This window comes from Numenius arquata, chromosome W, assembly GCF_964106895.1.
Source record: "Numenius arquata chromosome W, bNumArq3.hap1.1, whole genome shotgun sequence".
Taxonomy (NCBI): Eukaryota; Metazoa; Chordata; class Aves; order Charadriiformes; family Scolopacidae; genus Numenius; species Numenius arquata.
The window spans coordinates 30,801,338-30,815,286 of NC_133615.1; the positions used below are offsets into that span (position 1 = coordinate 30,801,338).

A 13,949-nucleotide genomic window follows, 5' to 3' on the forward strand; every position below is an offset into this window, starting at 1 on the left:
ATTGACAAAAGAGAGCCATTGAAGAAGCCCAACCATTGAAGAATCCCAGACCCTTTGATCCCTCAGCTTTTATACTGAGCATGGCAGATGGGATGGAATACCCTATTGGTCAGTTTTGGGTCACTTGTCCCGTCCACTCCTCCCCACAGATGCAACCTCTCCACAGGGTAAACAACCAAGTCAGCTAACCCTGGTTGCCACAGTAACAAGTATAAGCAAGAGCCTCTCCCACTGAACAAAAAGTTGGCTCTGCTTCACCCCAAACCAGGACACAAGTGTATACTGAATGCACTCAGAGGTCAACAGGTAAATGTGTCCTGTTTGTAAGAAAATGTGAAATGAAAGATTTTTTTGCTTTGCACAGTTGTCACACATGAGTATTGCTCAGTGTTGCGCAGGTGGGAGGAACAGGCTGTACCTGTGATCTCCATACAACGTTGATCACCCTCAGTGAAGCAGTTCCTGTGGGGTCAGGCATTTTGCAGATTAAAAGGACAGTATTGCATAGAGGCAGACATGCAAAGAGAACGCAGAAGACAAAATTAAATCCCCATGTGCAGTCTTGAGTCACAATAATCTTATGAAACTAAAAAAACCCAAATTATTAGGCTTGAAAAGAAGAGGCAGTTATACATCATGGAAAGAGCAAGGGTTATCATTATACAGGAGAGAAGATACAATCAAGCCACTAACCACAGCACTGAATTGTATTCTGTGATGTCAAGGAAGAGGTAATGCTAGCAACAGCCTGCACTGGCTACTGTGTTTGGGAACGCTTTAATTGCTGGTATGGTTGTAACAGGTATAGTCTGGAGATGGGAGTCAGAAAGTAAAAGGAAGTGCTCTTGAGAACAGACAAAATTCTGTCACTTTTGCTTTTGTGAATAATAAAACATAAGAAAGCATAAGAAGGTGACTAATGAATTAGTCTATGTGACTGCAACCTAAATTACTGAGCCTTCAGCAAAGAGGCCTGAGAGTGGGATATCACCCAAAAAAGCTCACTGATGGTCGCCAAACCTATAAGTAAGGCCCTTTTGCAGAACACAGCATGGATTAGCTCTGTGGAGCAACATGCAGTTGAGTTTTTTGATGCACATTTGCATCTGTAGTAAAAGGCTGCAGACAATCCAACAGATAAACCCCTGGCAGTAAATCACTGAAAGATTGCAAGAAATGAGTGCACAGGTGGTTGTTCCTGGTACCAAGTGCAGGATGGAATGAAATACTGCTCTGAAGGAGATCTAGCAAGAGTGTTAGCTAGCAGAAATGTTGATATACTAAATCAAAATACATGAGAAGACAGAGGTATTCCTGGGACAAATAAGGAGGTATATTGTCTACCACAACATGAATGGCCATTGAAGGCATACACAGAAACAGCAGTAATTGTGCAAAAGGTGTATACTTGTATAGTGTTCAATAACAGATCACTCAAGACCCATCAGCCTCATAAAATCTGAATGTAATGATAAAATGTACAGAACAAACTTCTGAGGATAGATAATAGGTGGTCAACTGCAATGACCCCAATTTCAGCAAGAGCTGCAGTAGGGAACCAAAGCCAGACTTTGCAAAGTGCAATCTGGTGGATTTTCTGTACTTAGAAAATGGGGCAAAATATTCTGCAGAAAAGTTTAAGTGATTTATAGCCAAAGGAAAATTTGAGAACAAGACATCTTCATCAGATCATCTAGAAAACAATCAAAAGGCAGTGCTAAGACAGCCAAGAAAGTAAAAGCAAAGAGACAGGTACAGATCCGTACCTGGAAATGCTGGGCCATCACGGTACACCCTCAGCAGGAATAAACCTAATATGGTGATTGCTAGGCTGGGGACAACTTTCCTAGGACTGTCAGTGTGCACAACAGAGATGCTGGACAAGGCTGGTTAGGTAAGCAGCTCGCTCCACAAATGGATTGGGACAAAAAGCATGCAGGAGCACCTCTGTGCTCAGTGATTGAGTGGTATGGAAAGCCACAAAATTAATGCATGGGAGAATGTGAGGCCAGAGGAAGGGCATCGTGTTGGGCTGGCCAGAGGCTCAGTGCACATCCTGCACTTCTTTTACAAGCATGCTGGAAAAAGTGCAAGAATGATGCAAAAGAAAAAAAATGGGGCTAGTGGCGGTGGTGATGTAGGAATATTCATTTAGTGTGAAAAGAAATTAAATGGTATTGCTATTTTTCAGTGGAGCTGGAAAGCTTACCAGGCTTACCACATATTTGTGTAGTTTATGATTTGCTGTTGATGAGTTTTAGTAAATAATTATTCCAGTTATATTACTCACATTTAGTGTCTGTTTCATATTCATAGGTGGACATGTTGTGCCACTTATAAAGCAATTTGTCTTGTTCCATTATTCATATGGCAAGCTATAGCTAGGCATTGTGTTTAACAAGGTACTAGCTAAAAAAAATAAATTATTAAATGTAAACTCTTCTTGGAAAGACTATATAATAGTAAATACTGTGAGAAATACCATAGCTTTACACATTAGGCTTCCTGTGCACTAACAATTTTCTTTTTCAAAATACCTTTCAAAATACCTTTCAAAATTTTACCATAGTAAAATAACCATGTTAAAATATAACTAATTAATTAAGATTAGTTTATTTGTTCAAACAATAACATGAAAAACTCAGTCCAGGCACAATGTCCCCTCATTAGCTCTTCATCGTTATGACTGATAGCATTAAAACGCAAAGTCTAAAACAATTGCATATTGAATCCTGAAAACTTTTACCCATCAGAAGCAAGTATTATTTTAAGTAATATTTTGGAAAGAGGCAAAAAAAAAGAACCCAAATCGGAGCATAGAAGAACACTTTTTTCTTCTTACTGTAGTTCCTCTTTTCTGATATTACTTGTGTGCCTTTTCTGTCTTTTCTTTTTTTCATTCTCTCACTTTTTCATGGACTATCTGTAGAAATCTATAGAGACTTTTGAGTATTCAGAACTGTGTGCAAATTATGTTTGTGGATAGGCAAACATACACTCACTTTTCATGATGATTGTCACGTATTTACCAAATGTTGAACACAGTTACAAAATAGAATAATTTAGCATCTGAAATCTCTGCTCAAGGTAGTTTTATGTACTAAACCAAGTAAGCATAATATTTTACAAGAGAGGGTATTGTATGCAAATCTCCAAAGTAATTTCTTTGAATGGTAATATTTTTCTGACTACATTAATTTTTTAGCAAGCAACTGAATTATTAATGTCTGCTGGAAAACTTTGAGGTGATTATTAAGACTACTATTTTGGCATGTTCTTTCTACCTGCTCAGGTATCAGCGCGTTTATGTATTTAACTTTTAAAACCCCAAAAGAGGTCCTTTATGTGATTTTGAGTGACAGTAAGATTTTAACTGTAGACTTCATTTGCACTTCCCAGAAAAATGTTTTTCATAATGCAGTTCAATTAACCATATAATTTTAAAAATAATTTTTCACTATTGTGAAACATTGACTTAGACCTCAAATCATTGATATGTAATTAGCATAATAATTTATTCATATGCATATACTTTTAGATGTTATTCCTTTGATCTTTTAACTGTGTGTAATTATATGGTTTTATCATGTTTGCCATTACCAAGATTTTCATAGGAATAAATGAATTTTCTGAGTTTTGGGCTTTAAGCATCCAAGTGATGAAGAGTTCTGACTTTCACATAGTATCGTGCACTAATCTTCTGCCTTGACTTGTACTGAACCAAAGTCTTACTTTTTTTATAAGGATTGGCCTATGAACTCTTCTTTTAGATTATTATAAAAAGCAAAATTTCAATTCTATTACAGTATGGAATATTTTATTCCTATGGCTTATATTTAATCTTAAGAACCCAAATATATAAACATTAAAATGTAACAATTGTGCATCATAAAATAAAATTTTGGGATTTTTTTAAAATGAAGGTATCGCATGCTATTAAAAGAAAGCATTCTGAATCAATTTACTTTCAGAATTTTTATTTCATAGGAAATTTAACATAATGACTATTATTTTCAATTCCTTGTCCATTATTTCCATGTTTGGAAGATTAAACTCAACAGCTTCAGTGATACACCAGCTTTAATTCTCCAGGAGAAATATTCCTCATTATTTCAGTTGTTTGCTATTAGATCATTATGTTGCTGTATTATAATTATGACAATTAGCTTGAGGCTCAGATATGCAGCAATATGACTTTGGGGGTGGGCATCATGTAAAAAGAACTGGTGATTTAAGAACATTAATGAACCATCCCCTTAAATCTCAAACTGATTTTTGGGGGGGTTTAGGATGATATAAGAGAAAATTTTCTTTTCTTTTTATTCACGCACTTTCTTTTGCTTCCCAAGCCTGGTTCTGGCTTAGACAAGAGAAGCTCCTTGAAGTATTTGCAGCCTGTCATGACATACAGGAGATCTAGTGAAAAGAAAAAACACTGAGAGAATTGAATTGTTTTACAAAAACAATAGTTTCAGATACATTTTTTATAAACATGCAAACTTTCAAGTTTCTGTGTACATCCATCCAATCTTCTGATGCTTCTCCTACTTTTAGAAAGTATCTGATTTCATTTCATATTCACAGAGTTTGGAAGTTAAAACACGACTACCCTAAAAAAACCCAAAACTAATGAAGTTTAGAAAAATACTGAGGTTGAAAGAAGTTGGTTACATGTGTCCCACGTACCATACTGATTGTAAAAATATATTGTTCTGGGTTATGATGTTACTTTGTATGTATTTCTAAATACTTCCTGCAGTGTTTATTCATTTTTATTGAATTTGGGTACAAATTTACTTTCCTTTACTTGGAGGATTTGAAGGAATTTGAAAGATTTGAAGGAATCTTTACTTTCCTTCAGTTATGGTTGTCCCAGTTAAACCTAAAACCATTTAGATGCTTTATATACCCAAGTCCATACTTGGAAACATCCTGGGATGCATTTAATACTCAAAGCAACCATTGCTCATAGTCACAACAGAAAAAACTAAGAAGTCTGAAAGGAATCACAGGAAATGTTCGTGATCTGTGAATCCGGGAGTCCAGATTGTGTCCTACCTATTTTGATGGCAGATGCAGCCAAGGCACTGCCCCGTTCCTCTCTTTTAAATACGTGGCTTAAAGGAGTGCTATAATCTCCAAAGTTATGTTTTAAAAATGAAAATCAAAATGGTTCAAAGTTTGAGAGACTTGAATGATCAAAAATGGTGTAAAACAAGCATCAGATATGGCACTTTTTGTGAAGACTTCAGTACTTCCTAAGGATATCCATAAATTGTCTCAGTGATTTTGACACATTTTGTGGTAGAGTTCTTTATAAATATGTCTGATATATATTGTTTTATTTCACATTTAATAAGAATGAAAACAGCTTGTGTAAGTATATTAAAACTGGGGAATTTAGGCTTCAGAAGCTCATATTAATTCCTAAAAATGCAATCAGGTATCTGAATTCATGCCCTTATATTTGAAATGTTGTAGGCAGTGATGTTTTTAAGGATTCACATTGCTTGTTCTGCTGCCCTTTTTAGTGCTGCGGGAGTCCCTGACTTGGCCTTTCTGTGGGCAGATGAGTGATGGTGAATAACATTTCTTTTGTCTTGTTGCTACCAGAGTTCATCTGCACATTAATATAAGAAACATTTCCTCTCATTCATCTAGTAAGATAAATGATAGATAATATTTTGGGCCATTTAGAGCCTGACTGTATCTTCAAGCTGCTTTCTTTGTAAGATACAAATAATTATAAAATATAATAAATGAAGTTTTCCTTCTAGTTCAGCTCCACCCACAAAGGTCTCCAGCTTGAGTTCAGTGATGCTGTCACTTGAGATATTTGGCCCATCAAGAAGCTTGAGCTGAAGGTCAGGTGATGTTGATGCTTGAAATAATGCTGAAATGAAAACTGAGCTGTACTTCAAGCTGACAAAAATACAAAAAAGTATTATTTGCCATATGTTCAGTCTCAATTTGGTACTATAACTTAGTTTATAGTTAGTAAAGCTGAAGCTTTAACTTCAGCTAAATTTTGTCATGAAGACAGGCTGATAGCATTGCATGTTTGTGTCTGACAGCTGTGAACTGGGTTTTTTTTGTTTGTTTTTAGTTTGCTTTAGTTAATGAAGGTAAAGGCTTAGTCTAATAAGGTACATTCTACCATCAAAATAAGTGATGAACGAGACCTCCACCTCTGTAAAAACACAGTGAAAATTAGCACTGTATTTTTTTATTTCAGGATCCTGAGGTTTGTTAGTCTTGGTTTGTTTTCTTCATTATAGAACTAAAGTGAATGCTCCTCTCTATTTTAAGGTCAACACAGGTCACACATTAATCATAACAGGATAATATAAACACACATTTTGAAGCCATGCCCTCTGTGTGAGAGGTAATATATTAGCATGGCATTGGCAAATTTACAGTACAAAATATATATTGCAGAATTTATATACAGTAAATAAATTTTGCTTCCTGGTTATATGTGACCTTTCCAAGGCTTGCCTAATTCTTCCTTCAGCAAAGTAGTTTTTTTAATGCTTTCAAGTTTAACCTAGACGTAGTGCACTGCAACATTTATATGTTGTTGTGCTGTTCTTTTTACTCCACAGAAGCTAGCTTCCATTTGCACATGCCTTGAAGTGGAATAAATGGGACTTCTATTATAAAATCTAATGTCAGATTGACTCCATCTAGACAATGACAATTTGTAAAGGTCATATAAAATAGGGCCATTCTCCACTCTTTTTTTCTGAATATGTTTGATTAAAAATAGTTTGCTCTCTTTATTAAATCACTGGTGTCTTACCTTCAGGGGCAACTAAAGCAGAAGCAGATCTTTGCATTTGTCATCAGCTTAAGGTCACAAATGCAACTAAATTAAATAGTGCTATACTACTGAATTGTCAATGATTAATTATTTATGATAAAATTAAGCACACACATCAGGAGTTGAGTGTAAAATGTTACCCTGAGGGCATAGTCAAGCATTTCAGTCAATGGGCATTTACATCTACTTGTGTAGATGTATTTTCAGTGTAGAGTGTAGTAACCTGCAACTCCCAAAGAAATTGGCTTTGGTAGGAGTTGGATCAGACTCAGTGTCCCAAGTGATATTTACAAAAAGAGGCTTTGTGCTCTCCCCTCCTTTTATGTTATTTTATTTCCTGGGGAGCTTTGTTACAACCACTGTCTTAAAAGTGAACATTTAGCTCAGGTAGGAAAATTTGGATCCTACAGTTTATAATCTCTTTCTAGTTGGTGCTCTGAGGGATAAACCTAATAATTCTGGACTGACCCAGAGACTGAACAAAAAAAACCTTGTCATTTTTATAACTGTTATTTTGCCCTGCAGTCTAGCCTGAAGTTCCAGTATTGCTCTTGATATTGCTTTCAGCATGCTTTCCAGAGCTACCATGGATGAGCCACTCTTTCTGTCTCCCCACTGTGGCTATTTAATATTCTCAGACTCCACACAGCTCACTTAGTATGAGTGTCATTTCATATTGCCCAAGGCATGCTGCAAATTCTAATTTGAAGATTAAACCCAAGCTAGTTTCATGATACTGAACACATTTAGTACTTCTAAGGTGTGGGAGAGAAGAGGTATCTGGATGAACTAATTGATGTGAGATTTGAATACATTTTCTAGGAAGTCCTAAGACTTTTTTTCTTTTTTTTTTTCTCCTCCTAAAGGAATTAAATTCTGATTATTTATATAAATCAAATTTTATATAAACTGAACTAAAAATCAAAACTGAACAAATATTACATGCAAATTATCAGAAGGCAGAAGAGGTAACCTATGCATTTCACGACAGCAGTTCAACGGATTTTGTATTCATTTAGTTAAACTATACATTCACTATTAAGTTAATATGACAGCCCTCAAATACTATTAAGCAAGTGGGTTGGTAAGACTAGAACAGTTTTTCTGTCTCAGGCTCAGAAATCAGAGTTATGAAGACCAATTTCAGAATCAGAATCAGAATCAGAATCAGAATCGTAGTGGTTGGAAGGGACCTCAGAGATCATCGAGTCCAACCAACAGTAAAAAAAAAACCAAAAAAAAAACAAAAAAAAAAACACACCACAAACAAAACCACCACCCACCACCTGAACACACAACAACAACAACCAAACCAAAAACCATCACCCACCCACACAGCACCCCACCACAAACCAGTAATCTTGGACACTAGAGCATGCCCTGAAGAACCATGTCTACACGTTTCTTAAATACCTCCAGGGATGGTGACTCCACCACCTCCCTGGGCAGCCCATTCCAATGCCTGATAACCCTTTCAGTAAAGAAATGTTTCCTAATATCCAACCTGAACTTCCCCTGGCGCAACTTGAAGCCATTACCCCTTGTCCTATCATCTGTGACTTGGGAGAAGAGACCGACCCCCGTCTCTCTACAGCCTCCTTTCAGGTACTTGTACAGAACAATAAGGTCTCCCCTCAGTCTCCTCTTCCCCAGACTGAACAACCCCAGCTCCCTCAGCCTCTCCTCGTAAGACTTGTGCTCCAGACCCCTCACCAGCTTCGTTGCCCTTCTCTGGACCCGCTCCAGCACCTCAATGTCCCTCTTGTGGTAGGGGGCCCAAAACTGGACACAGTACTCGAGGTGGGGTCTCACCAGTGCCGAGTACAGGGGGACGATCACCTCTCGGTCCCTACTTGCCACACTGTTCTTGATACAGGCCAGGATGCTGTTGGCCTTCTTAGCCACCTGGGCACACTGCCGGCTCATGTTCAGCCGACAGTCGACCAACACCCCCAGGTCCTTTTCTGCCAGGCAGCTCTCCAGCCACTCTGCCCCCAGCCTATAGCGCTGCCTGGGGTTGTTGTGACCAAAGTGCAGGACCTGGCACTTGGCCTTGTTAAACCTCATCCCGTTGGTCTCGGCCCATCGATCCAGCCTGTCGAGATCTCTCTGCAGAGCCTCTCTACCCTCCAGCAGATCAACACTGCCACCCAGCTTGGTGTCATCTGCGAACTTACTGAGGGTGCACTCGATCCCCTCGTCCAGATCATTGATAAAGATGTTGAAGAGAATTGGCCCCAGTACCGAGCCCTGCGGGACACCACTCGTGACTGGACGCCAGCTGGAAAATGAATAGAAAATGTGGATGGTCAGCATCTCTGAAAGCTAATGCCTAGTAAGAGAAGCAAGTGCTTTTCCTTTTATCAAAGAAGAAATCAAGAAACAAAGATCAAGAAATAAAATACAGAAAAAGAAAAAAACCCCTCAATTTCCTCTGCTTTTCAGAAAATAAGGCTTGCGTGCCTTTTTTTACCATTTATAGTTCTTCTAAGTGTGAAGAACCAACTATGAAGAGGAAAATTCCCAATCAAAGGTGTCATATGGGGGAGAAAAGGAGCTGCTTGTTTTCAGGCTGAAGAGGTAGAGGTTAAGTGACAGTTTGAAAATAGCTGAGGCTCATTCTAGAAAAATCAGCCCGGTGCACTTATTTATCAAGGAAAGGAGTAACAGCAGAGATGCTGATTTCTGCTTCTCTTCAAGAAGTGCTGCGATACTAGCTTTGGTGGAGTTTAACTAGCCTGTTGTCAAAACTAGGTAATAATACGTACTGTTAAAAAAAAAACAAACCCAACAAAAAAAATGTTCTTTGCTTTGGGGTTGCCTGTATCCTATTGCCCTGCAGCAGAAATGGAGCGAAATCAAAGGCGGCTGTAGAGAGTTTTTGACAGGGAGTGAGGCAGTGGTAAAAGGGTGCATCAGTAGTGAAATACCTCCTGCCTGGGTCAAAACAACCTGGAACAACTGTAGTCTCTCCAAATCGATATCCAAGATCATAAGGGATATAAGACTTCAAGTGTGTTGGCCTAAGGAAACAGTAGGAGCTATCAGAGTAGATCTGAGAGGCAGGTGACTAAGACCATGAGCTGGGAGCATGGTGCTGGGCTTGTCTGATGAGGAAAGTGTGGTTAGTTGGGAGGAGAGGACTTCCCATGGGCACATAAGAAGGCTGCAGGTGGGTGCAAGTGCTGGTTCTGTGAGCCCTGCTACACAGGTTCTATCTCCTTGGGTGGTTAATGACACTTCTAATCCTAGGCGGCTCTCTGAGAAAGGCTTGCTGGTCCTAAAGCCCTTTGGGGCTTCCATTAACAGAGACTAGGGAATCAGCTCAGGAGCCTTGGGTAGGACACTCAAGAGATCCAGGAAGATCCAGGAGAAAGGGTAGGGAGCTTCCAGCTTCTTTGCAGTCAGACTGTACATCCAGTTTTCCTTTTCACTGAGGAAACAAGAGGTCATCTGGAGACAGCCTAGGAATCTTCCTAGCAGTGAATTGCTGCCCTGTTCAGGGGTCCAGGATGCTAGACACTTGTTCAAGATGGCCACAGGGTTCCTCTTCCTTTCCCAAGGTCATTGAGAGTATCCTGTAAACCCCTGTTTTATAACTGTCTGGAAAACACAATTTAATTTGCCACGTGGAAAGCAGTAGCTTATTATTGGGATAGGGTAACAGACAGGTGAAGACCAGTTCTATGGTGCGTGAATGTAGAATTATATAAAAATAAGGTTTAAAATAACAACAGGAAGCAAATGAATAGTAGATGTATTGCAATATCTTCCTAGTACAAAAAATATTGTGTACTGCCTGCTGGGAGGGATTTAATTTACTCTATCTAAGCTGAAGCTTTGCAAATTTACCATGGAGGCAACTTTCAATGTAGCAGAAAACTGGTGGGTTTTGCATGAGTCTCTCTGTTTCTTGCTTCGTTTTGAAAAGCTGGCAAAAAGAAAGCAGTCATTATAATTTATAGGTAACAGTATATAGAAAAGCCCATTTGCTGCTACTCCACAAAGTTAAATGGTAATTGTCAGCCATGCTTTTTTTTCTCCAAAATATGAGCCTGTCTGTCTAACCACAGTGTGGCACTAATGGTATAAATGCAGCAGAACACAGATGGAAATTAAACAGCAGCTGGGTAATCATCTTCATTTAAAGCATACGCTTCATTATAAATGTGAGGAAGGAATAGTCTGCTTCCTGCTTCACACGTGGGAATGAAAAGAGTCATTAATAAAGTATTTGTAAAAACTGAGATAAAACATGTGAACTCTGACTTCTTCAGCAATTTCTTATTCTCTGAGAGCAATATTTTGCCAAAATATTAAAAACTGTTTATCTGTGGTTACATTTCAGCCATTGTCAAAAGGCATTGTCAGCTCTTCAGGCAAAAATTTAAGGTTTCCAGGGTATTGAGAAAAGGTTATAAAAATAAGTTTTCAGAAGTGAGTTCATAAATTAAATTTCTTATTAAGCATGGTTTTGAAGTATATGGAAACTATAAAAAATACCAGTATTGTAGCACCCCCCAAAAAACCATGATGATGATGATAAAAAATATCAGGCATAATTGAAATAAAACTGAGTAGTAAGCAACAAGGAGAGATATCTATTAAATATTTCCTATTGTGTCAAATAAAAACATCAAAAGAGTTAGTTCTCAAGGTAATTTTATTTTTTTCTCAGTTGCAGTAATCTCATGTCTGCTAAGTAATGTTTAAATTAGTCAAGGACTTTTTCAGCTTCCCATAGAAGCTGAGAGGGAGCATAGACAGGACAAGCTGGCCAAAGGAATATTCTGTACCATAGACATCATGCTCAGTATATAAATGGGGGTTGGCCAGGGGGCAGGGATCCATGATCACTGCTCGGGATGGGATGGGATGGGCAACCAATCATCGGGTGGTGAGGGCAACTTGTGTTGTGTCACTTTATTTTGTATATTCTTTTACAATTATTAATATTATTATTTTCCTTTGCTGTTACTGTTCTTTATCTTTATCTCTGTCTTTATCTCAACCCTCAGCTTTCATAGAAGTTCAGGATGCTACTTCTTTGTCTTTAACCTGACTGATGAGAAGTAAATGATTTGCGTTTCTGATTTGTATCACGTATATCATGTAATTTTTGCCTACAGATTTTCCACATGACGTACAATCTGGCCAGTGCTGTGGTGAGAATCTTTAATCTGATTGGAATGATGCTGCTGCTGTGCCACTGGGATGGTTGTTTGCAGTTTTTAGTACCATTACTCCAGGATTTCCCACCAGATTGCTGGGTGTCCCTAAACGGTATGGTTGTAAGTATTGTTCATTTTTCATTGTGTTTTCTAAACATTATTTTTCTAAACAGTTAGCTTCAGAGTTAAGTGTAAAAATACATGCCTAGTAATACGCTACCTTGCAATTTATTCAAGGTTACTTTTGGGTTTTGTTGTTTGGCTTGCTAATGAATGAAAGTTTGTTTTGTAGCCTTCGTCGCTGATAACATATTGACTCATTGTCAGTAAAAGAGCTAGAAAATATTTTCAGTTTTAAGATAATTTTAATTTATTAATCCTCCTTCCCTCAAAAAAGCCACCAAAAGAAATTTGGAAACACTAGGTTCACCAGTGCTTTCAATGTAAACTCTAGTTTCAGAATGCTCCTGAAGGTATATTATTTGTGTTTGTTTCACCTAATGTTGTCAGTTTGTTTTGTAAATAACTTCTGGGTCATTTCATGAAGCCCTTTACCAAGTTGTTCCTAACTTAACTGTCAATGTGAGCTTTTTCTAAGTAAAATATGGGAAATTCAGATTTACTTCTGTGATACTTTTGTGTGTGTGAAAAACAGTTCGAGGGTGGAATTTGGCTGTGCCTTATTTATAAGGAAGGGTAATGATATTTTGCTTGCTTGATATGTGCCTTAAAATCAATGGCTGTGAAGAATTAAATAGCTTTTATGAAGTCAGATAATGAGGTAATACACAGAATATTTCATAGGAAATACACTGAAAAAGTTATTGAAATGTGTCTATATAATAAATAATTATATTATAATATATAATATAATGATATAATATAAATGTGCCTATACTCCCCCAAGCAACTGTCTGATTTGCCATCTGAAAACGTATGTCTCTCCAGTTTTTACAGTTTTAGAAACCATAAAATGACTGTAGATGGAAAACTTGCTCAGTCCCATGTATTTCTATTGTAGAAACATAACAGTATTTGTTCCTTTAGGAATGTGATACTGCACATTACTGTGGGAGCTTGTTGACTAAGATTGTCAGTCATACAAACAAGTCATACATACAGTCATCAAGCAACATCTTTAATAATAAGCAGCATGTTTGCTGACACCTCATTGTGCAACTTTCCTAAAAACAAATAGTGACATATCTTCAAAAACGGGATTGCTACAATAAAAGTAGGTCACCAGGATGCTGACTGGCATGTCTTTGCATTCTGCTGCATTCTGGGTTCTGCTTTATAACATCTTTCATTCACATTTAGAAAGGGTACATTTTCTACCTGGATCTGGATGAAAACCTGTTTTCTGTCGGGTTCTCATGGCCAGTTTCTCACATAATCATGCTAGAGAGTGAAAAGAAGCCTTGGATTACACTTTTAGTGTAAAAGTATTTAACTTTTAAAGAACACTGACCTATTAAATTCTCTTTCTTCCACAAGAGCTACATTTAATCTAATGTCGTGGTTTCGGCCGAATTTACCAAAACCAGACTGACAGATGGCCCTTCCCCCCCCTTCTCCTCCCGGCCAAAAGAGAGAGAGAGGAGAGGAAGAGATAAGGCGATTCAGAAGTTTAGAATGAACTAAACTACTTTAATGAAAAATTAATATTAAAATAAAAATAAAGAAGAAAATAATGAAATAGATACAATATATACAAAACCGTATCAAGCTCCCAGGATGACAGTCACATCACCGGCAGGCACTGGGGAAGTCCCAGACTGGACTCAGTGACAAATGGGAACTGGATTCCAGCTCTAAAGTCAGGAACACACGGATCGGGATCAAAGGCAGATGAACAGACAGAGTCCTCTCTGGATGTCGGCCATCGCAGGAAGGGAGCTGACCCTTTGATCCCTCAGCTTTTATACTGAGCATGGGGCAGATGGGATGGAATA

The 13,949-nt window shown here is 37.9% G+C and overlaps 1 protein-coding gene across 1 annotated transcript in view; it reads left to right on the forward strand.

Annotated features, from left to right (window-relative positions):
* Window positions 1-13,949, forward strand: part of LOC141476819 (potassium/sodium hyperpolarization-activated cyclic nucleotide-gated channel 1-like) — a 191,094-nt gene that overhangs the window by 87,433 nt on the left and 89,712 nt on the right. Inside the window, 1 exon segment of the mRNA XM_074165608.1 lies at window positions 11,953-12,114. Within this exon segment, the coding sequence (XP_074021709.1) occupies window positions 11,953-12,114 (162 nt within the window).